A 25,036-nucleotide genomic window follows, 5' to 3' on the forward strand; every position below is an offset into this window, starting at 1 on the left:
AGCATTCTTTTATTAATTCAAATAATTCTTACGAAATTTACTTATTAAATTAATTTCTTATTACTTTATTTGTTTAAGCAAATTGCAAAAACCGGAAATGGTGTTATGTTGCAATTTGCTTTAACAGTTCGTCGTATTTATCAACTGCTTTGTCAGGTGTTTTTACATACGTAGTCGTACATGTAACTCGCGTGACATAATTTGCTCGTTTATCTGTCCCACTATTTCATTCGTCGGCGCTAAAATTGCTCTTTGACATAACCATTCTCTATTCCTCATATTAGTTAGCAGTTCGCTATAGACGATGTTATTTAGATCATCTGGATTATACACAACATTGCAGAATTCACGATCCAATGTAATCATGCCATTACCATCCTTTGCCATACGATCTTCTCCAATTTTAAGAAGAGCAGCACCATATTGTCCAGATTTTTCATCATTGTGTAGTTGTACTCTCATATTTGTAGACAGACTAAACGTTTTTACGTTCATCCATAATGTTGACGCTTTTAAACACGCATTTATTTCAACTGCAGGAGTGTCTTAAGTGATAACCGGCAAAGTCTGTCTAAAATCGCCCGGTAAAAGTAAAACCATCCCTCCATGATATTTGGATTACTCTTGATGTCTTTCAAAGTCCGATCTAGAGCTTCAATTGCTCTTTTATGGGACATGGTACACTCGTTATAAACTAATAATTTACATTGCTGCAACATACGGCCACGCTCGCTGTTTTAACTTATATTACAGACTGGCATTTCTTCATGGGCTAAGTATAAAGGCAGTTTAAGCACCGAATGTGCCGTTCGACCACCATTGAGCAGAGTGGCGGCTATTCCGGAAGAGGCAACTGCTACAGCAATTCCTTTATCTTTAAAAGAAAAGTTTTTCCCGTGCCTTAAGGAGCATCCAAAAATAACAAACCACCTTCGCCATCTTCGATTTTTTTGACAACATTGTCAAATACTAACCTTTGTTCTGGGTTCAAACGTGGAACAGACTCTGTTAATTGTTGTTGTAAGGAAGCAGTATCGTAATCTAGTTCCCGTATTAAATCGCTACTGATTTCTTAGGTTCTCTGTGGTCTGTTCATTCCATAATCTGATAAATCCTTTCCAGAAATTGTTTTAACCTGGTCTTCAATTTTTGTCAGACCCTCATTGTAAATTAAATCACTGTACGTGACATTGGGATTTTTCTCTTGTAACCTGTGCAATATATCAATTATTGAGTATTTGAAAGACCACATGTCTCTACTTATACAGCAAATAGCGCTCTCATCTTGCCTGCTGATCTGCATTGAGCAGTTTCTTCCAGTGTCACACCCCAATGGTTATTATTTTCCAGGAATCATCTTGCCTCACATGCCTCTCGAAATGTAGAGTAATCTTGTGTGTTATATTTTTTTAGATCATTGAAAGAGATACGTCCGCGCACATGGTGTAAAGCGTGCGTAGGCAAAAACATTCCATGTTACTAATATGAACTGTATAAACTCGTCCTAAAGCATCGCCAGATTTGACGCCAGGCCAATCCTGAACAGAAGTACCTTGAATGCGGCGTTAGTTATTCGTTCGTGGAAATTATGTTCATTAAAATAAACGCGTTCACCATTTTCTAAATGCACGCTGAGATGCATCACGGTGGGATGCCTTTTGTGCAACGGAAATCCTAACAGACGCCACACGGCTTCGTTGCTGCTGACATACCGACCAGACTGATAATTTTGTACCTCATCTACGGGATTCGCAAGATCAGTATTTCTAAAATTGAAAATAGCTTGATCACTACCCTTGTTTATATATTTGCAGATATATTTGATGGCGCGTACTGAACTGCATGCCTCAACATTTATGTGGAATTTATGAATAGGGGACTACCCAACGATTATCAACCGTAACGTCGCTACCATTTCGGAGCTTCACGGTTACTGTTCGACCTTCGTCTGCTGGCGCTCTTCTACGATACTGCGGTTACCCGTGGTCGTTGTGAACGGTCTCTTTCACTAACTTGCGAGGAAATTTGTTTGGATTTTCGGTCCCGCATGGACGGTGAATCATATTTTTTACAATAATGTCATGGAGAGTCTTGTCAATTGACATCCGGATCCGGTATTTCAGCGCTGATTATGTTATCTAATTGATCGGGTCGTAACTTATCTTTTAACCACAATAATATATGGACATGTGGCAGTCCATGTTTCGGCCATTCGACAGAGTATATAAAGCAGCGCGCTTCTCCGAACACTCGGCCTTTATTAATCACATCCATTAGTTTTTTCACTTTTAGTCTAAAAACTCTTGCGACTACATCATGTCTATCTATTGCGCTTTGCCCCGGCATCAACTCATTGACTATTACGGGCCAGGCTGGGTTGCAAGTAAAGGTGATGAATAAGTCAGGGCGACCATGTGTACGCACATAAACAAACGCGTCTTGAGTATACTCGTGTAAGTACCGCGGGCTATTTACAAATGAAGACGGTAAAATGACCATGCGACCTAAGTTATTTGGATTTAAATTAGCGTCATTTGCCACAGCGTCTTGAAGATGGATGTAATTCTCTGCTCTTAATTTAGTTTGATCTTATGACCTCGTAACCTCTCGCTTTCAACTTTAACGTACATGTCAATGAAAAACTGATTGGCCAGTTGCTTGATCTTTGTAAAATGTTAAAGTTGTTTTCTCGTATCATCATGTTGTAGGCGTAAAAACCCATGCATGAAACAATTTGTTATGCAAGTGAAGAGCTGTTACAGGATTAATTTGAGGATATTGCAACGCATCATAAAATTTATGAGTATCAGGCACCCTGGTTAATGAGTCATCTCGGGCCTGTAAAACTATATCACGGGAAGCAAAATGTTCGCCTGTAACCATGGGTGCGACTTCTTTTATTAACGGTAGATTATAACGCCTTTCATGTTCCCCACTTGGTGTGCGATCGGGGTGCATCACCAACCTATAATCATCTCCCGCATTCTTTCAAGTGCTGTTTTGAAAGTATTGATAAGGCGATTATGTTCATGCAACATTCTCTGAATTTTTAAAACAGTATTGCTTTCGATTCCTTGTATATTTTGACACCTGCGATCAGTTTCGTTTTCTTCATCGCCCATGAAATAAAGTTGCAAAAACTTTGGTAGTTCATTATTTGCGGGAAGTAAGGAACCAATCCTGTGATACACCAGTCCTTGGATGGTAAAAGTAGGTGAAAATCCAGGCATTACGACCTCCTTATCTACACCAAATGACGTCATCTGAAAGCAAGAATTATACTTTCTAGTCCTGCTTAAACACCGGCGATTCGTTACTGTCGTACAAAAGTTAAGATTTAAGAGGTTCCTCTGGCTCGCCAAGTAATGGAATTTTAGCCTTTCCACCAGAACAGCACATACTTGAAGTTTCTTCTTTCCATTTCAGTGCTTCACAATATCTGCATTTTTTCCATTCCCTCAATGATAACCAATCGGTGATTAACATAGTCGATCAAAGGGTCATACTCAAAAGCGGCACCATTAAATGCCTTCCACGTACTCATTGAAAACGTACGTCTTCTTTCTGCCTGCCACTCAGCATTTAAAAGACGTCGTCTTTGTGAATCTTCATCAGTTGCTGCCGAATCAATTGCGCGTGACGTTCGGCATCTAAAACTCGACGTGTCTGAGTCTGTTCCACTGTCTCAGAAGCTCTTTGAGATGCGTGGCGTTCAGCATCCAGGGTCTGACGGGCCTGAGTCTACGTAAACGTCTCAGAGGCCCTTTGAGATGCATGGCGCTGAGAATCTAACATCTGACGCGTCTGAGTCTTCTGTTCAGATTCTTTGCTTCTAGCAACTTTTGCAGTTCGAGCTCTGCTAGAACTACGACTTAGATTGGATTTACGTTTGCATGGAATATCGAAAACAATAATTAAAGATTTTCTAAATCGGTAATTTTAAAAACTACAACGTAAGACAATTTTTTGTATAAATTTCGATAAAGCAAACCTTTTTACTTAAGACCTAAATATCTAAATAAATCAATAACGTATTGAACCTAAACAACTATGTTCAAATAAATTGAACAGGCTTATCTTCGCCAATGCTGAGGCTGTACAAAGCAAATACATTAACAGACACATACATAAGGGGTGCCGGTGGTACAGAATTTTCAAAACATCGTTTTTTTTTTTTGGTTGGTTCGAAAGTATAGTTCTTTAAGAATATACTGTAAAATTTTTGGAAGGATATTCACATTATTTTAGCTTCTATAGCCGTTTTAGCAGGTAGCGCGCGGTCGAGGGGCTCGATGAATGGATACTTTAAACTCATTTATCTCAAAACTACTTTTTTCGGCGTGCCGTTGATGAAAAAAAAAACTATCCATCCGAATCACTTGAAATTTCAATATGGTGTTTATAAGATCAATGTCTATCGCATGGACTACGATCAAATTTTAATTTTAAGAACTTCGATTTTTTTTCGATCTAAAACTGGTCCAAAAATAGCTGTTTTCAGAATCTGATCTTCAAAAGCGCGAAATTTTTTTAATTTTCAATTTTATTTTTTGGTTGTAGTACCAGCGATAGCTGTACTTTTTTTTATTTAAGAAAGAAATATTTTTGTACTTTTCATAAGTTTATACATAAACCTTAAAATTTTTAAATTGATTGCTCTTTTTTTAAACCTTAAAAAAAATTCAGAAAACACCTTTAATTTGAGCGTTCTAGACCACCGGGACCCCTTAAATTGCATTGTCATGCAAAACAATAGCATTCAACCAACAATAACACAAGCATTACTAAGGATAAAATGTTCACATATGATAACCCATGGGTTCTTAGAATACATTTTAGCAACTGTTTGTAAATGTACTCACATTAAAACAAACCCAAGGTCACACAACATGTGCACTTGAAAACAATACCATACCATGTAGCATAAACAATATGCTACATTCATATGAACATGCACATGAATAGAGAATTAACAAATGAAAGCGACTGCAAAAATAAAGAATAATACGTATCTGAGTAAACCTAGCGATATGAATGATTGGTTATGAAAATACCTACATCTACAGCTACCTCAACTACCTAATAATAAAAATGTAACTAAGTACTACATATCTATCTCCTAACTAAATTTCATCAAAATCCGTTCAGCCGTTTAGGCATGATAGAACAAAACTCCCAGCAAAAACCATAAAAAAATCACTAACTCAATTCAGTTTTCTGCCTACTTCCTACACCCATAGTACGATGACGTGATCATTTTAATCTTATATCCGTTTTTAGGTAACCAACCTTACTAAATTTCATCAAAATCCGTTCAGCCGTATAGACGTGAAAGAGCAAAAGTCCCAACAAAAACGACTAAAAATAACTAACTCAATTTAGTTATCTGCCTACTGCCTACCCCCTAAGAACGATGGCGTGATTATTTATAGCTTTTGACCATTTATAGGTTATCATCTATCACCATACCAAATTTCATCAAAATCCGCTTAGGCGTGAAAGAGTAACAGATAGACAGAGTTAATTTCGCATTTATAATATTAATATGGATATATACATGTGCAATATAGTTGAACATAGATATTTACATATAGTATGTTTAGTGGAATGTATGCGTTTCCTTAAGAAGCTGACACTTTCAAAATTTTTTTTTCTTATTTGCTTTTTCGATAGCTAATATTTCGGGAAGGTCGTATCTTGAATAGTTTTTGGATGGTAGCATTTTAAAGAGCGACTGCTCGGAGGTGCAAACATATATACATAAGTGAAACTTTAAACGCGTTTTTCTGTGAACGACATTTTCCAAAATTGTTGGCGTCATAACTCACCGAAAAATTGATCAATCGACTTCAAATTAAAACTGAGTATTTTTGAATACATTTGCTATACAATGACCTACAATCTTTTTGATTGGTGAAAATTGTCAATTTGGCATTAAAAGAACGACCATTTTTTATCTATAAAAACGATTTTTTTTTTAAATTACGCCATTTTGTTAATTTTTGATATTTTTCAAAGATCGTAGGTCATTATACAGGAAATATCTTTAGGTTTAATAAAATTTTTATTTTTTTTTGTTTCAATTACTCATTCGGCCGGAATCATGCCAGCAGTTGGGGCACTTTTTTTTGGCACCTCCGAAGACAGCCCATAACTCCGTTATTTTTCAACATTTTTGTAAAAAAAAATATCTTAAAATTTAGCTAAAAATATACCTTATTACGTTCAAAGAAGTTCGAAATATTCAATAGCGTACTTTCCCTTAAAAAATTTTTCATGCGTCACACTGTTATAGCCCCTTAATAAGTATTATATGAATAAAGTTAAAACTAAATATTCTGCTCCGCACCGATTAAGTGGCACCCAACGCACATGTGCATTGTTGAACACACACATATGTATATATTTCTATGAGTTAAAAATTGAAACGAATTGTGCGGTTACAAATAAATTGGTACGTCCAAGTTATCTGTTCGTATGCAGGATGTTAAGAATTGTTTAATACCATAGCAAAACAACTTAAGTGTAAACTAACTTTGTTCCAATATATAATCCATGCACACGCCAAGCAAACCGTACCATCTCCATTTTGCAGTATTTTTTCAATTACCGGCATTTAACTTATGAAACCTTTCTAAAAATTAAAATATAAGAGAAAAGGATATAATATCAATATATTTTTTTAATATTCGAGTAATTTTTGCTTTGGTTTTTTGATATTATAAATTAATAGATATTTAATTTAATGGTTTAATATGTAGTTCAACCACCTTTGGCGGTTTTAACTGCTTGGACCCGGGCAGACATTAAAACAACGAGGTTTTTAAGGCATTCGTTTGCATTTGCTCTTTACGCAGCACATAATTAATTATATGCACAAAAATGTAAATATTTGTAATAACTCACATATGTAAATAAATTACTATAATGAAAAATTATAAATAAAGGGAATACACACATAATTTGCAATATTTCATACATATATTGCTAAATAATATTTGTAAATATCCGAGATATCAGAAATAAATAATATAATTATAGAAATGTATTCACGTAATAACCAAATTATTAGTTTTTCTTCTTCATTTGTTGTAAAAGGATGTTTAATTTTTCAATATTTTATTTAAAGTTTTTAAAAATATTTTTGAGTTGTTAATTTGTTTTAATATTTAGCTATATGTGAATTAAAAAAAAAGAAAGTGAATACTTAATAAAATAATATTTGAAAATTATTTAAACTGGATTTTTTAGATAAATGAGATAATCCTTTCCCTGAAGCCACCACATCAACGCAGCTCTACACAAGACCACAACACTATCACACTTCAATCGACCACAACAACAGAACCCACACACGAAAATACCAGCCACTCGTTAATTTTCAAGTGAAGTGGTTGTGTTTTTGGTGCGGTCCTGGGGTTTTGTCAAAAATTCCTAGTTTTCCACACCAATTGTTAGCGATTCCTTTGCTGAGGCTTTTCTAAAGCTAAAACAATAAACGGACACTAAATCTGCGGGAAACGATAGGTACAATTTGTATTTCTCAATTAAAATTCATTTGCACTTACCCGAATATATTTTTGTGGTTTTTTATAAAAAACTCATCGTTTTTCCCCTGTAGCAGCAATCCAAACAAAGCGCGTGCTTAATTTTTGCACTGCCGTTTTGTTTTGATTAGTCAGCTGTTCTCCTTTTTGTTTTCTCCTTTTCGTATTCCCTTTGGTTTTGGCATTGCCAACTACCGAAAATATAAGCAAGGTTGTAGTGACAGCGACTGAACACACCTTTCCTTAGCAGCTCCCAACTATTTTTCTCATTGAGGTATGACCTCTGAGAACAGTAGCGGATGCACACCCGAGAATCCATTTAGAAGGAACTCTAAAATCGTGAGAACGCTCCTAATGGAAAAAGTGAGTTATCCACCGCTGTTGGATTAACCACAAAATGCGAAGATGCCAATAATACAATTAGAGGTGGAAAACTCTCCGAGGAAACGCCAATTAACGAAACTATCCAAAATTTTAACCAGTTGGGTAGTAAAATAAAAGAACTGGAGAATATGATGGCTGGCTAAAGGCATATAAACCAGGTAATGCGCGATTTAGTTAGCAGCATAGTAGCGCTACATGCCAAGGCTGATAAAGGGGGAAACCTACCCAAAAGGATTATGGTAGGGAAAGCGTCCCAGGTTTCCCCAATGGGTAAGTATGTAAGTATGTAAATACCCCGAAGAGGCTCCGGGAGACAATAGGCTTTTTACCTCCCACCTACAGCGAGACATTGAAGTTGATTCAAACCAATACAACGGTTATACCCACTACATCCGAAACATGGGTGGACGTTGTCAGGAAGCGAAGACCAGCCGAAAAGAAAATTACTCACAAAAAAAGGTGGTGCATCATACGCGGATATTCTCCGGAAAATAAAAGGTGATACCGGGTTAGAAGAATTGGGCTCAAGTGTCACGTATATAAGGAAAACGTTAAAAGGAGACCTGCTATTAGAGCTGAAAAACCAATCGGATAAGAGAGCCGAAGCGTTCCAAAGTGCCTTAGAAGAAGTGGTCGTTGAAATAGCTGTGATACAGCCCAAAACCCACAATGTCACGATCATATGCAAGGACTTAGATGAAATTACAACTCCGGAAGAAATTTGCGAGGCACTGAAAAAAGAGTGTGGGATAGAAAACCTAGGGAAAATAAATATTAAGAGCATGCGGAAAACCTGAAGCGGTACCCAAATAGCTACACTATGCCTGCGCGCCCAGGATGCCAAGGCTGCGCTTAAGGTAGGCAAGATAAAAATCGGATGGTCCATCTGTCGCCTCCGGGAATACTCCCCAATTCCCCGTTGCTTTAGGTGTTTCCATCTGGGGCACATGGCGCACAAATGCTGCAACCCTGTTGACATGTCGTCCCTGTGTACACGTTGTGGAGCCGGTGGAAATGTAGCGAAGTCATGCACTAACGATCCTAGCTGCATGCTGTGTAAAGGAGCACACTCAGCCTTGAGTACTACTTGCCCCAAGTATTTGGAGATGGCGAAATCTTTAGGAAAATGAAGATATTGCAATTAAATCTAAATCACTGCGCTGCAGCACAAGATCTGCTTGAACAGACAGTATTTGAAAAAAACATTGATGTCAGCGTTCGGAAAGCACTTGGACCATAGACATATCCGGGAAAGCTGCAATATGGTTATGTAAAGGACAACCATTTATATCTCGCTCCAGATATCACAACTGTTTCACATGGACAAATATACGTGGCATATACTTTGTTAGCTGCTATGCTCCTCGCAACGCTTCAATTAAAGATTTTGAAGAATTCCTCCTGGAACCTATTCTAGAAACCAGAGGCAAAGCAAAAATTGTAATCGCAGGCGACTTCACTGCGTGCTCGACCGCTTGGGGTAGAAGGCGCACAAACCTCCGTGGGCGTCTACTACTTGAATTCCTCGGCCAAATGAATCTTACGATCCTGAATAGCGTAACGCAAAATACATTTCAAAAAGGAAACAAAGGCTCCATAATCGATCTCATGTTCGCCAACGACGTCCTTAATAGGCACATCAAGTGGGCGGTGTCGGACATATTTACAAAAAGTGACCACATGGCTGTTATTGCTGAAGTCTCATATGGCGGAGGGACGAACGCCGCAGCAGGAGCATATGCCAAAAACGAACTTGGAAAGAAAAACACTTTGATACCGAACTTTTTGAGATGGTCTGGAGTTCAGAAAATATACAAGGAGAAAACGCCATGCAATTGGTATCCGCAGTGCGACAAAAATTGTCTACAGCTTGCGACGCAACCATGCATAGGACAGCACACCACAACAACAGAAGGCCAGTGTATTGGTGGAATGAAGAGCTGGGCTCAGAAAACTCTGCAACTCAGCTAGACGCCGCCTACAACGCAATCAGAGTAAAGAAAATGAAAGCAGTCTTAGGAATATATTTAAAAGTCAAAAGAAGCTTCTGAAGTCAGCCATTGGTCGCAGTAAAAAGAAGTGTTTTGAAAAACTCTGTGAGGAAGCAAACGAAGACCCCTGGGGAACAGTATATAAAATATGTATGTCAAAATTCAAAAACAAGGAACAACAACTCAAAAGTGCATCCTTCATGAGAAATTTCATCGAAACTTTGTTTCCATAACACGACAGTATTTCTTATACTAAGCCTCGAACAGAAGTCATAGAGCCACCACTGCTAGTTAGTGAAGAAGTGCCCTAAAGGAAGCCATGATTCTGTCACCTAAATTATTCGTAAAAATGTACAATGCGTGCTTAAAAAAAAGGAACATTTCCCGACCCATGGAAAGTCCAGCGATTGGCTCTACTCCCTAAACCAAAAAAGCCTCCGGAGGAACCATCTTCATATCCATCTCTGTGCATGCTTGACACTTTTGGCAAAGTATATGAAAGCATAGTTAGAAACCGATTGGAGATAGCAATCCAGAAAGCCAGCGGATTATCAGAAAGACAATACGGCTTTATGAAAAAGAGGTCCACCATTGACGCACTATACGATGTCGTTGACACCGCGAAATGCGCAGTAAGTGGCAAGCGGTGGAAAGGCGGAACAAAAAAATATTGTGCGCTGGTCACCCTGGATGTAAAGAATGCCTTTTACTCAGCAAAGTGGACAAACATAATTAAAGCTCTGTATGACATAAGCACTCCTCAATATCTTATGGAAATTGTCATAAGTTATTTTGAAAACAGGCGACTTTTATAAGATACAGATGAAGGCACCAAGACCTACTCTATCTCGAATGGAGTACCGCAAGACTCGGTACTAGGCCCCCTTTCATGGAACATAATGTATGATGGGGTACTAAGGAGACACCAACCAAAAGCTATAATATTAGTTGCATACGCAGACGACCTTATTGTGGTAGCAGTTGCTAAACACCTCGATGACCTCCGGAGCAAATGCAACGAGTGTGTAAACGGTCTGCGCCAATGGCTCTCCTCAATGAGTTTAGAACTGGCGGAGCAGAAGACTGAAGTCTTGCTCATAAGTACAAGAAAAGTGAAGGAAAGTTTTTCTCTCACCATAGGGACGTGCCAGATTCATTCACAGCCACACCTAAAATATCTGGGAGTAATAGTAGACTCAAGGCTCAAATTTACTGCGGGTAAAGCGAACAAAATCCTGAATGCCTTATCAAGAATGATGGCAAATAAAGGCTGCGTGCGTTCCAGCCGGCGTTTTTACTTGCAAAGGTAATGAGATCGGTTGTATTATATGCGGCTCCAATATGGATCCAGGCGATAAGCATTAAAGCATATCTTCTTTTTCTTAATTGGCGTAAACACCGCTTACGCGATTATAGCCGAGTTAACAACAGCGCGCCAGTCGTTTCTTCTTTTCGCTACGTGGCGCCAATTGGATATTCCAAGCGTAGCCAGGTCCTTCTTCACTTGGTCCTTCCAACGAAGTGGAGGTCTTCCTCTTCCTCTGCTTCCCCCGGCGGGTACAACGTCGAATACTTTCAGAGCTGGAGTGTTTTCGTCCATTCGGACAACATGACCTAGCCAGCGTAGCCGCTGTATTTTAATTCGCAGAACTATGTCAATGTCGTCGTATATCTCGTACAGCTCATCGTTCCATCGAATGCGATATTCGCCGTGGCCAACGCGCAAAGGACCATAAATCTTTCGCAGAACTTTTCTCTCGAAAACTCGCAACGTCGACTCATCAGTTGTTGACATCGTCCAAGCCTCTGCACCATATAGCAGGACGGGAATTATGAGCGACTTATAGAGTTTGGTTTTTGTTTGTCGAGAGAGGACTTTACTTCTCAATTGCCTACTCAGTCCGAAGTAGCACCTGTTGGCAAGAGTTATCCTACGTTGGATTTCTAGGCTGACATTGTTGGTGGTGTTTACGCTGGTTCCAAGATAGACGAAATTATCTACAACTTTAAAGTTATGACTGTCAACAGTGACGTGAGTGCCAAGTCGCGAGTACGACGACTGTTTGTTTGATGACAGGAGATATTTCGTCCTGCCCTCGTTCACTGCAAGACCCATTTTCTGTGCTTCCTTGTCCAGTCTGGAGAAAGCAGAACTAGCGGCGCGGGTGTTAAGGCCGATGATATCAATATCATCAGCATACGCCAGCAGCTGTACACTCTTATAAAAGATGGTACCTTCTCTACTAAGTTCTGCAGCTCGAACTATTTTCTCCAGAAGCAGGTTGAAGAAGTCGCACGATAGGGAATCGCCTTGTCTGAAACCTCGTTTGGTATCGAACGGCTCGAAGAGGTCCTTCCCGATTCTGACGGAGCTTTTGGTGTTGCTCAACGTCAGTTTACACAGCCGTATTAGTTTTGCGGGGATACCAAATTCAGACATCACGGCATAAAGGCAGCTCCTTTTCGTGCTGTCGAAAGCAGCTTTGAAATCGACGAAGAGATGGTGTGTGTCGATTCTCCTTTCACGGGTCTTTTCCAAGATTTGGCGCATGGTGAATATCTGGTCGGTTGTTGATTTGCCAGGTCTGAAGCCACACTGATAAGGTCCAATCAGTTTGTTGACGGTGGGCTTTAATCTTTCACACAATACGCTCGATGGAACCATATATGCGATGTTGAGGAGGCTAATCCCACGGTAGTTTGCGCAGATTGTGGGGTCACCTTTCTTATGGTTTGGGCATAGCACACTTAAATTCCAATCGTTGGGCATGCTTTCGTCCGACCATTTTTAACAAAGAAGCTGATGCATGCTCCTTATCAGTTCTCGCCGCCGTGTTTGAACACAATGGAACGTCTGCTCCATCGTCATCGATTGGGGAATCGGGTTCGCCTTTTCCTGGCGTTGTGCGTTCACTGCCATTCAGCAGGCTGGAGAAGTGTTCCCTCCATAATTTAAGTATGCTCTGGGCATCTGTAACTAGATCACCTTTGGGGGTTCTACAAGAGTATGCTCCGGCCTTGAAACCTTCTGTAAGCCGCCGCATTTTTTCGTAGAATTTTCGAGCATTACCCCTGTCGGCCAGGTTATCAAGCTCTTCGTACTCACGCATTTCGGCCTCTTTCTTCTTCTGTCTGCAAATGCGTCTCGCTTCCCTCTTCAACTCTCGGTATCTATCTCATCCCGCACGTGTTGTGGTCGATCGTAACGCTGCGAGGTAGGCAGCCTGTTTTCTCTCCGCTGCGACGCGGCACTCCTCGTCGTACCAACTGTTCTTTTGCACATTCCAAAAACCAATGGTTTCGGATGCAGCTGTACGTAAGGAGTTTGAAATGCCGTCCCACAGTTCCCTTATACCGAGTCGTTGACGAGTGCTCTCAGAGAGCATATGCCAGACAAATAAACACAGTGCACAGGCTGTCGGCACTAAGAGTTATCAGTGCTTTCCGAACAATTTCAAACGAGGCTGCTGAAGTAATAGCCAGTATGATGCCCATTGACACTCAGGGTGACGAATACGAGCGAGTGTACAAATTATCAGAGCCAACTACAGGAGCCAAAAGAAGAGAGAGAGTGATAAGCTTAACAATATGGCAGCAGCGGTGGCAAACCTCACTCAAAGGACGGTGGACCTACAGACTCATACCGGATGTCCATTCCTGGATCGACAGCCGACATGGGGACCTGGATTTCTACCTAACCCAAATATTAAGTGGACATGGATGCTTTAGAAGCTATCTATACAGATTCCAGCACGACATTAGTCCGAATTGTCCGTCGTGTTCAGAGTGCTGTGAAGACTCTGAGCATGTTTTCTTTTACTGCCCGCGCTTTATAAGTGCAAGGGAAAAACTTAAAACTACACTCGGTGGTAGTTTTACGATGGAAAATTAGACGACACTCATGTGTTAGTCCACTGAGAACTGGAGAGCTGTCAGCGAAGCGGCAGCCTCAATCATGACACCTGAGACATATAGACCAGAGTAGGCGTCCGTCAGTCCGTGCCGTAGAAGAGATTAAATGTCTTGACACTCCCACGAAGTAATACTTAATCAGGTGGTTCCGTGGGAGAGTCTGGAGTTGGGAGCAGGTTAGGTTTAGCGGATTAAAGTTCCGCACTCCGGCTTCTAATGCTTCCCCCTACTTAACAAAAAAAAACAGCCACTCGTACCACATCAATTAAACCCATATGCGAGAGAACCCCACATCCACGCATGCAAACACACACACCACTCGATGACACCACACCGGCTACTGCGCAACAAAAAGGATCGACACCTGTACACATCAGATCTCTTACGTTTTCATTTTGAACCTGCACGTCGCTTTTTCGATCGTCACGCTCTGTCATCGTTACGCTGCTATTTAAGGTTTTCTATTAATTATTATACAAGGTGTGTTCCAAAGTAAACGGGACTTTAAAAAAACAGAACAATGCTCTGGAGATGTTTAATTCCATTTCCATGAATTTTAATGATGACTTCGGCTGATTTTTTATGAATTCACGCACAGTTTCGATGGAATTTCCGGTGATCACGGATTTTGATTGGCCCACATGTTGATCGTCATTTATGTCCTCACGACCACTTTGAAAACGTTGAAACCACTCGTGCACTCTGCTACGGGATAGGCAATCATCGCCGTTAACTTGTTTTATTAATTGAAACGTTTAGATAAAAGTTTCACCAATTTTAAAACAAAATTTAATGTTGGCTCTTTGTTCGAAGCTCACTTTCGCTCAGATAACACAAACATACTGACACTTAAAACACAATAACTTCACTTCCAATGAATGAAATGTCATGAAATTCTCACTGGACAATCGATAAAGATAGCAGATTCTAACGCACCAGTCGACATATAGATGGCGTCACCAGGTAGCGCTAGATTCAAAAAGTCCCGTTTACTTTGAAAAGCACCTTGTATTTATTAAAAAAAATTGTGCATAATAATTGTGAAACACATTTAAACGGAAATTTATATTTTGAGATAAACCCAAAATTATCGTTTGCGCTATTGATTATTATATTTAATTAATACATGGTGCATAATAATATTATTAAAATAAATATTATTACTGAGACGCAGAAACCGGGCTTTTTATTTTAAAATATTTTTAAGGCTAAACGGTTAGTGGACAAAGTGAAGTGGGCAAGGATTTTAACATTTGTCCTTCGAGCCTCAAAGAAAGGCACTAAAGAAAAAAATGCATACAGTGAAATTAAAGTGCGTTGATGTACGAGTATATGTACATATATTCACAACTACGCAGATGTGACAGAGCTAGCTAGCTAGCTGATAAGTTTGATGCGTCCACCTCAACGCTCCATAAATAATGGCAAGCGACAGCTTATAAGTGTTACTTCGAGGGTCCATACACATGTACAAGAGCAAAATGCAAAAAAGAGCACGACATCCGATGAGGTGGAGGTGGGGAAAAACAGATTTGAATATAAAATAGATTTGAGCACTTCCCATGAAAAAAGAAAAGAAGCGTCAAAGGATGTAAGCTAGATGAAGGTCAATAGCAAAGAGATAAAAGTCAACAACGATTAGAAGAAAGCTGTCCACAGGCCCACTCCGAAACTGGATGCGCAGGTGATCACGAAAACTGGGCATTTCTTAAAGTGAGATATTAAAAGCTGTGCCGTTCTAAGCCTTCCAGAAAAGGAATCAAGCCGTCTATTAGACACAGAAATTGCTGGGTTTTGTGCAGAATACTGTGAACCTTAAGAAATGTTACAGATACCTCGAATATGACCACAAAGCAGGCAAGTGCACAAACCCAGAAGAAAGAAGCAAATGCTGCTGAAATGTGAAGAAAAAGAACATTTTGCTAAAGCATGTGAAAAATTTTGTGTATTCAGCAAAATCAAGGGCAGGGCGAATACCAACCACCAAATCGGCAGCAAAGCAGCGTGCCACAATAGGAAATAAAAAATCAAATTCATCTAAACCATTGCCATTAATAATATGTATGACTGTTTTTCGTCATTGATTGCTTTTTCGTTTAAACTTATTTCGCAAGTAACCTGCTACTACAGGCCGTCGGGCTATTCGCGACCTGTCGACCCCCCGGTCGCTTAAAGCTCAGCGACGGTGACTACTCCCACTGGGAAATTTACAGTCCCCCGGGACTACGCATATGTGTATGTAGGTTTGAGTATGCACAGGCCAAGGTCAGTCAGTCAATTTTAATGTAAGCGGCCAGCATTAATGCATAAAACATATGTTGGAATGGCACAATCGGTGTTCCGGTAGAGCGCTATCAGAATAGCCAGTGCATTAAGCAATGAAGCTGTTAGTGTTCCAGCAGGAATTATGGCTCCAGACATAATGGCTCTCGAACTTAAGCGAATATATGATAAAAGTAAAAGCGCAGGCCGAAAACTAACGGTAGCACAGCGTAGAGAAGAAATACAAGCCACCATAAACGAATGGCAAATACGTTGGGACTCATCATGCAAGGGGAAATAGACATACCGTTTAATCGGTAACGTACAAGCATGGGTGAAACGAAAACACGGCGAAATAGATCATTACATGACGCAGCTCCTAACAGGACATGGATGCTTCAGGGAGTACTTGCATAAGTTCGGCCATGATGAGGGAGTAGCTTGCTCTTTCTGCGGAAGCAGTAAGAAGAACGCAGAACACATATTTTTCCACTGTCGAAAATATACATGTTGGGTCACCCTAATGACATTGAGCCGTGCTCCGGATAAAATATATGCATTGCTATTATAAATCTCTTTTTATCTCATTGCTTGTTAATAACTCAATTTACGTTCATTTACACTCCTTACATTTATACACACATGTATATATGAACAAATTTGCAAATAATTCACTCGCTAAGAAACCGTGCACAGAAGCACATTGCTCAATAATTTGTTTTGCACCCCCGAATTTTTTAAATAATAAAATAAAGCAAGAAAAACGCTTCTTGCTCCAACATTTTGGCGCCCAACGTGGGACAGTGCAAAACAAGTTTACTTTCTTTTGAAAAAACTCTAATTGTGATTATTGAACAATAGTTGCATCAATTGCAATAACAAAGTTACATATGCACGCCCAACAAATAGTTTAGTGCAGTAATCAGCACATAAAGCTGTTGGTAGGTCCCTGGACTGATTTCTGTTCATTTGCACATAACTGGTTTGCAATCGGATGGTTTGCAATGAATCTGCCGGCACTAGGAAAGCGTCGCGCGCTTAGCCGCTGCACCGTTGCCGCTATTCTGTCAACGCATCTATTCTAAGAACTCTGCTGCTAACAGCAGTTATAATCGCGCTTTATTAGTTATATGCATTCTCTACATTTTTTTGCATAAGCTGCCTGTACTAAACGTTTAGTGAGACAACGCATTGTTAGTGAGCTGTATATAACTTCGTTTATCCGTCGCTATCGTTGATCGCTGGTAGTTACTCACTTCGATTTACTTTAAATATATCCAAAAATGAACTAATAATGTCTCTTGAACACCCCAAACGCGAACGCGCTAATATAAAGCACAATATATCTCGGATTAAATCTATAGTTGAGGTATCAAAGGACTCTGATGAAAAACAGTCACATGCGGAGTTACAATTTTGACTGAGAATACTAGAGTCATACCTCAAGCAAGCACTCGCAGTTCAAGCTGACATTGAAGATTTGGATCCATCAAGCACAGGTCGCGCAAATTTAGAGAATAGCTATGTCACAGCCAAACTTTGCATTCAAGCACAACTTGGGAAGGATGGAAACCTTACAATTAATTTCCCCGAGACAACCGCTCCAACTCCTGTTACTACGGCATCATTCTTGCCAAGGTTGTCGCTGCCTACTTTTAGCGGGAACTATGCAGAATACAATAACTTTATTGCATCTTTTACTCAACTTGTCTCTCGGGAACCTAGACTTTCAAATATAGAACGATTTAATTATTTGCTGTCAAGCCTCACCGTAATTGATTTTTCAGTATTCCAGGTCACCAGCGAAAACTACTCGAAAGCTTTAGATAGACTCAGGGAACGCTTCGATAATCCCACTTTGATTTTTTTGGAAGGAATTGCTTCGTTATTTACGCTGCAAACAGCCGATAAATCAAACTATCAACAATTGTGTAGTTTGATTGACAAGACATCAGCTAAATTCAGTTCGTTAGAATCATTGAGTACGAGCTCTAATATCACACAAGCAATGTTGATTTACATTGTCATTGGAAAATGTGATCATCAAACTCGCAACAAATGGTATGAATCGCTAGACTACAAATCGACTCCCAATTGGATACAATGCACCTAAGTTTTAGAACGCCACTGTCAGTTTTTGCATTAATCCGACTCCTCGTCACACCATATGTTCGAGTCCACTAAACCAATTCACATTACTGCCCATGGATAAAACTCATCATTCGCTTTTTGCTCTAGCTATAAACACATAGTTATTGGGTGTTCTCAATTTAAGGACATGAACACGAATCAACGCTACGATGCCGCCAAGAAATACGACCTCTGTATCAATTGTCTGAGCAATGATCACAGAGTAGCTAAGTGTACGTCGAAGGATCGCTGCCGCTCCTGTAAATGAACACATCATACGCTCTTGCATTATGACAACGCGAATCTGCCCGCACTTGTAAATCCAACACCTCTTCCTGTTTCGCGTCATCAACCAAACCTCATACATACAACCAACTAGCAGCCACGCATTCGCATATGGAGACATCGGATCACGGGCAGGTCATTTTAGCAACAGCTTTAGTATTAGTTAAAGATTCCATGGGTGCATACAAGCTTGAAAGAGCTCTTCTCGACTCATGTTCTCAAGTGAATTTCATGACCGATAAGTTCGCGCAAAGTCTTCACCTTCGTCGAGAAAAGTATCACATTGGCATTCGCAGCATAGGTGATTCAGTTACCAATTTTAAAGCTCGAACCACGACAACAATTAAGTCACGTACATCAGCATTTCAACTTTCGCTCCAGTTTGGTATCACATCCCATATTGCATACCAACCTGACGCTAAAATTGACACTATAAACTGGAACTTGGCAGCCAACGCAACTTCGGCTGACGAAGCCTTCTTCAAACCTCTACGTATCGATCTGTTGCATGGAACAGAGACATTTTTTGAAGCTCTCGCTGTTAATCAAATAAAGCTTGGTCCGAATTTCCCTACATTGCAAAAAACATTATTTGGCTGTGTGGTTTCTGGAAGATACCAGTCGAAGCACTACACGCCTTCAAAGTCATGTCTGCTATTTCGCGAAGACTCTATCGACGCAAACATGCAACGCCTTTGGGAGCTCGAAACTGTCGACTGGAAGGCCAACCCTATTTCACCTGATCATCGGATTTGTGGACGTTATTTTATAGCTACAACTCATCAAGATACTACTGGACGCCTAATTATGAGGCTGACATTTAAGGACAATGCAGCTGCACTTGGCATCTCATTCGCTCGTTGCCGGTTTCTAGCAATCGAACGCCGTCTGTCGCATTCGCCAGACACTTATTGCCAGTACGTCTCGTTCATGGAAGAATACGAACGTCTTGGTCACATGTCTGTAGTAAAAGCACCAAAATTAGATGAACCACACTATTACATACCACATCACTGCGTACTGAAACTTACAAGCGCATCAACAAAGTTACGAGTAGTGTTCGACGCCTCTTGTCAACCGGCACAAACATTGCTAAATGACTTACTTTTAGTTGGACCAACTATCCAAACAGAGCTGTACATGTTGCTACTGCGCTTCCGTTTGTATCGTATTTGTATCACCGAAGATGTCACTAAAATATACAGGCAAGTATCTTTGAATAAAAATGATCGTAAATTTCATTACATTCTTTGGCGAACTTCTGCAGATGCAGATCTTCTCACATAGCAGCTCAACACTGTGACATATGATACCGCCTCAGCTCCATATCTAGCAATACGAAGCCTACACTACTTAGCAGATAAGCATATGACAGAATTTCCAATTGACGCTGCGGCTGTAAAGACTCCGTTTTATGTTGATGATTTTCTATGTGGTACTATACTTCGACGCGGGCAGTTTCCTCTATCCAAGTGGCATTCCAATCACCCAGATTTCATGTTAGGCCAAACTATGAAAGAGCTAAGCATTACCAACGATTTTACATAAAGTGCACTTGGGGTGACTTGGAATCAACGCAACGACACGTTGTTGTTTTCATTCACACCAAAGCAATTTCACAAGGCTGTCAAAAAGCGCACAATACTGTTTGTCGCTTCATCGCTTTCGAGTGCTCTCAGCACTTGGATGCCGGAATTGTGGCTGCTAAAAATAGATTGGAACGAGTCGGTTCCTCAACATATACATAGCATATCTTAACCCGCTTCCATCACTCAGCCTGCCTCGTTATTGTCTGCTACCAAATACTCGCGACATACAGTTACATGAATTTTGCGATACATCAATTCGGGCTACGGATCGGCGATTTACATACGCACAGAAGACTCCGACTCCGACTCCGAATCATATTTAGCTGTATTCGTGTGCCTAAAGCTGTGCACATCGAGGTGGTCTCCGACATATCAACAAACGCATTTCTAAATGCATTGAAGCGAATGAGTGGCCGCCGTAAAATGCCATATGATATCTATTGCGACATTGTTACCAATTTAGTGGGCGCATCTAACCAGTTAAAGGACCTCAAACAGTTCTTATTCAAGACTGAGACGTTAAATGAAATGTATAAATTGTTCTTCTTATTTTGTTACTAGAGCTAAAGGCCGTCTCACATCTTGATCGCTACGACACCTTCACTGCCATCAAGCAAAGTTTTTGGCGTCGCTGGTCTTTGGACTATATAAACGAGCTACGAGCCCATGTAAAGTGGACAACACCTTCACCTGATCTCATTAAGGGTGCTTTAGTAATCATACATGATGACAATCTGCCCCCGAAACGTTGGAGATTAGGTCGGGTGCTTGGACGAGATGGCCATGTAAGAGTGGTGAATCTCCGAACTGCCAATGGAAATCTTTGTAGGCCAATACATAAATTAGCCATTCTTCCAATTTTTTGAAATATAGTTCTTTCAACAGGGGCCGTCATGTTGGGTTACCCTAATGACATTGATCCGTGCTCCGGATAAAATATATGCACTGCTATTATAAATCTCTTTTTATCTCATGCTTGTTAATAACTAAATTTACGTTCATTTGCACTGCTTACATTTATACACGCATGTACACATACACGTATTGTACTCATAATTTTCTTTATTTATGTCAATGCTCAAATCTTCTAATGAGTAAGTATGTATATATATATGAACAAATTTGCAAATTAATCACTCGCTAAGAAACCGTGAACAGGAGCACATTGCTCATTAATTTCTTTTGCACTCCCGTATTTTTAAAATAATAAAATAAAGCAAGAAAAACGCTTCACGCTCCAACAATACAAATGGGCGACTATCTTTGGAAAGGGAAGTATCCGATCTAATAACACCAGAGAATATAGTAACCTATATATTCGAGGAATGTGTGGAATATAATGGAGAAGGTGTCAGCCATGGTACTACATGACCTGAGAAGAGCAGAACAGCAAAGAAGGAATTAATATAGAGCAGCGAATAGCGCTTTAATGACAAAACAAAAAAAAAGGTTTGTGTATGCATTACTTGTGTGCCAATGTCATACGCACATAATTATGTCTGTACATATGAGTAAAATGCTTTGCATTCTCAGGGCGCTGATCAACGCATTGACTTGATCCGCTGTGCTTTTGAGCGCCATGGAGTAAGGCTGTCATCAGCAGGTGCCTACGTAAAACACGCCGGACGTTGTACATATGAGTAGCGCGCACGTGTTACTGCTGATAGGTGATAATATGATTTGATATTTAATTTTTTTAATATATTATGATAGTTTGTTATATACATACATATGTAATGAAGTATACACATAAATATGTACATATGTATGTATACATCAAATATAAGAAATAATGCCTTATTTTCACATTATTTATAAATATGGCTTTGAAAAAGAAAATTAATTAAAATGTATTAAATTGCACCTGTATTCATAAATATGCACGAAACGAATTCATATAAGTACAAACGAATTCATATCGGGATATCTAACATAAAGATATAGCGGAATAATTGGAGTGTTGATAAAAAGGTTTATTATAATTTTAGATATACAGAAATCTTTTCCGATTCTTTGCAATATACATTGAAGTATGTATATGCGTACAATTTCAAACTGATTCTTCCTAAAAAAATGATAAAATTACTAAATATTGGGAATGGTACTGCAAATACGCAGTGCAATGGATTAAAACTGGTACTGGTAATCAGTAGATGAATATTAACCACGTGTATTCCAAAAGATAAAGGCGAGGTATCTAATCCTGATTTTTCTACGAAATTCGCATTTTTTTGTATAACTGACAAGAGCTACAGCGTCTAAAGTCAAAGCGATGCCATAAAATACCTCTGATCTGTAGGAATTTAAAGATAAAAAACCAAGTTTGTAGTGTATTTTCTATGGAAAATTTTTACATGCCTCGGTCCAGTTTTTAATGTTAATACGTAGGGCTAAAATTTTCAGGGAATTTTTTTTTGGGGTATTTCCAAGGAAATTTCGTGACGGGACCGAACAAAATTAATAATTCAAAAAAATAGAAACACCCTAATGTATATAAAAAGGGGGAAAGTATATGTAGTTAAAATTAATTTCGAAAATTCATAGTAATTGAGTATTGTAATACATTTTTAATAAAAAAAATTTATAATTTATTCATTTATTATCTAATTCACTTTATTAATATATTTCTTAAAATATTTGAATTTAGATTTATAAAGTCACTTGACGCAACAAGTGCCAAAATGATTTGCATAACATTTTTTTTGTTTGAATTATTCAATTAATTCAAATATTATGGCAGAAAATAGCAAAAAAGAAAAAAAAAACGACAAACACATGCGGGAACTGTAGCACATGAAAATTTTCATTAGCTCTGCTGTGCTACCGCTCCCAATTTTTTGCTACCGCCACGCATGAGCATAGCGCAGAATTTATTTTTTTGCTCCCGTTCCAGCTATAGTTTTTTACCTAACAAAACTCGGAGCAGAGTAGAGCACATACTTTACATTGTTATGCTAAGGCTATGCTGTGGCTCCCGACAAAGTGAGAGCGGTAGCGATAGCATAGAAATAATTTTAGAAATTTTGCTGCTACGGAGTAGTAAATGAGAACCCTGATCAATATACATTGACAGCCCAAAGTACATGCAGGAGTACTTGCAGGATGCGATGACATCCGAGCGGAATTATGGATCTCGGTCAATTAGCAAGCAATCGCCACGATATTACAGCACGCCTTTTCAAACAACAGCTACGACTTTATCTTGAAGCAACGTATATAGAGTGCTGTTAGATGCTGGATGTACTCTGTTGAGTGGCACATTCTTTTTTGGATGATGTAGGGTGGTTACACCAGATCAAATTGATTAAATCATTTCTGCGGAAATTCCTGATCCAGAGATAGATCCAGAATTATTCGAAGTGGTAAAAACCAATATGGCTTATAGACCTTGCGGACACCACAACAAATAACACGAAACACTATCCAAGTGCATTTCTTTCCGAAACGCAGACTGGAAATGATAGATATCCACTGTGTCATCGTCGCTCACCAGACGACAGTGGCAGAACATTCAGCATTCAATTTAGAGGAGTGAATATCGAAGTTGACAACACATGGATCGTACCATATTCGCCATTATTGTTTAATTCGCATTTAAAACTCATATCAATGTTGAGTATTGCAGTTTGGTGAAATCGATTAAATACGTTTGCGAGTACGTCACCAAAGAAAGCAACATGGCAGTTATTGGCATTGAACGAGATAAGATCAGCAAGTATCAAATAGGTCGATGCGTCAGCTGCAATGAAGTAAGACATTTACGTTTGCAATTCATAAACGTTTTCCGACTGCTGTGCATCTCGCAGCCAAACAGTGTGTTATAACCCAGAGAATACAGTACAGCCAGTGGAAACACCGCCACCATCAAAATTAACGTTGACGATTTTTTTTTCAACTTGCGTCAGTGATCCGTTTCCGAGAACATTGCTCTATTCGGAAATGCTTTGATATTATACAGGGTGGCGCAAAAGTAATTCTCCTATCAGAAGCTGCTATAAATTTTGCAATTGACCTCTAATGTGATTTCTGTTTTGACATTTGTGTAGTAAACACATGCGAAATACACGAAATACACGTAAATAAACAATGGTACGCTACATTGCTCCAGTACGCGGGTTATTGGTGTCTATTTATTTGACCAATAATCAGTCGGTGACTTTGGCACATCGTGAATTTCGTCGCAGATTTCCTGGCCGTCCGACGCCTACTAGTGAAACACTGCGGCGTTTAGCTGCTCGCCTCGAAGAGACTGGCACAACACGAGATGCCCCCAGGCGTGGCAAACTCCGAAGTGGCCGATCTGCACAGAATATTGCTGCTGTTGCCGAGGATGTCATGGAAGCGCCGTCGACATCGACCAGACAACGTGCCAGCAAATGGGTATCAGTCGACGGTGTTTAGAGCGAGTTTTGGTACAATATTTGAAGATATTTGCGTACAAAGTCCAGACGGTGCATCAGCTGTTATCTGCTGACCGCCAATCGCGTCTAACATACGCTCAAGCGATCCTTAATCACCACCACGAGGAAGATGATTTTTCATCAAAAATAATCAAAGGTGATGAGGCCCATTTTCATCTTAGCGAGTACGTAAAGAAGCAAAATTTACGCTTCTTGGGCACTGAAAATCCGCGTGTAACCCACAAAGAGCCATTGCACCCGCTCAAAGTCACTGTATGGTGTGCTGTTTTCGCTGGAGGAGTCATCGGACCTTTTTTCTTCGAAGACGTCGCGGGCCAAACGGTTACTGTGAGTGGTGAGCGCTACAGAGCAATGATCAACGAGTTCTTTTTGCCGCAACTTGATGAAATAGGATTGGAAAACATGTGGCTTCAACAGGATGGTGCAACAACACACACTGCACGTGCCACAACCGATATGCTGAAGGATGCATTTCCCGGGCGCCTAATCTCCCGTTTTGGCGATTTGCACTGGCC

The 25,036-nt window shown here is 39.7% G+C and overlaps 1 protein-coding gene across 1 annotated transcript; it reads left to right on the forward strand.

Annotated features, from left to right (window-relative positions):
* Positions 1-18,622: 18,622 nt before the first annotated feature.
* LOC126765860 (uncharacterized) lies at positions 18,623-24,501 on the forward strand. Its single transcript, XM_050483538.1, has 2 exons — positions 18,623-19,716; positions 24,285-24,501. Exons 1-2 carry the CDS (start codon positions 18,623-18,625, stop codon positions 24,499-24,501), a joined length of 1,311 nt encoding a protein of 436 aa, XP_050339495.1.
* Positions 24,502-25,036: the final 535 nt, after the last annotated feature.

Source organism: Bactrocera neohumeralis, unplaced genomic scaffold (genome assembly GCF_024586455.1).
Source record: "Bactrocera neohumeralis isolate Rockhampton unplaced genomic scaffold, APGP_CSIRO_Bneo_wtdbg2-racon-allhic-juicebox.fasta_v2 cluster11, whole genome shotgun sequence".
In the NCBI taxonomy this organism is placed as follows: domain Eukaryota; kingdom Metazoa; phylum Arthropoda; class Insecta; order Diptera; family Tephritidae; genus Bactrocera; species Bactrocera neohumeralis.

Excerpts from the sequence above, each read along its gene's own strand:
- LOC126765860 (XM_050483538.1), top strand. The coding sequence starts at position 18,623 with ATGGAGACATCGGATCACGGGCAGGTCATTTTAGCAACAGCTTTAGTA. Across the intron at positions 19,717-24,284 it reads GATGTCACTAAAATATACAG|ATTTCCTGGCCGTCCGACGC; the intron begins GCAAGTATCTTT and ends ATTTCGTCGCAG.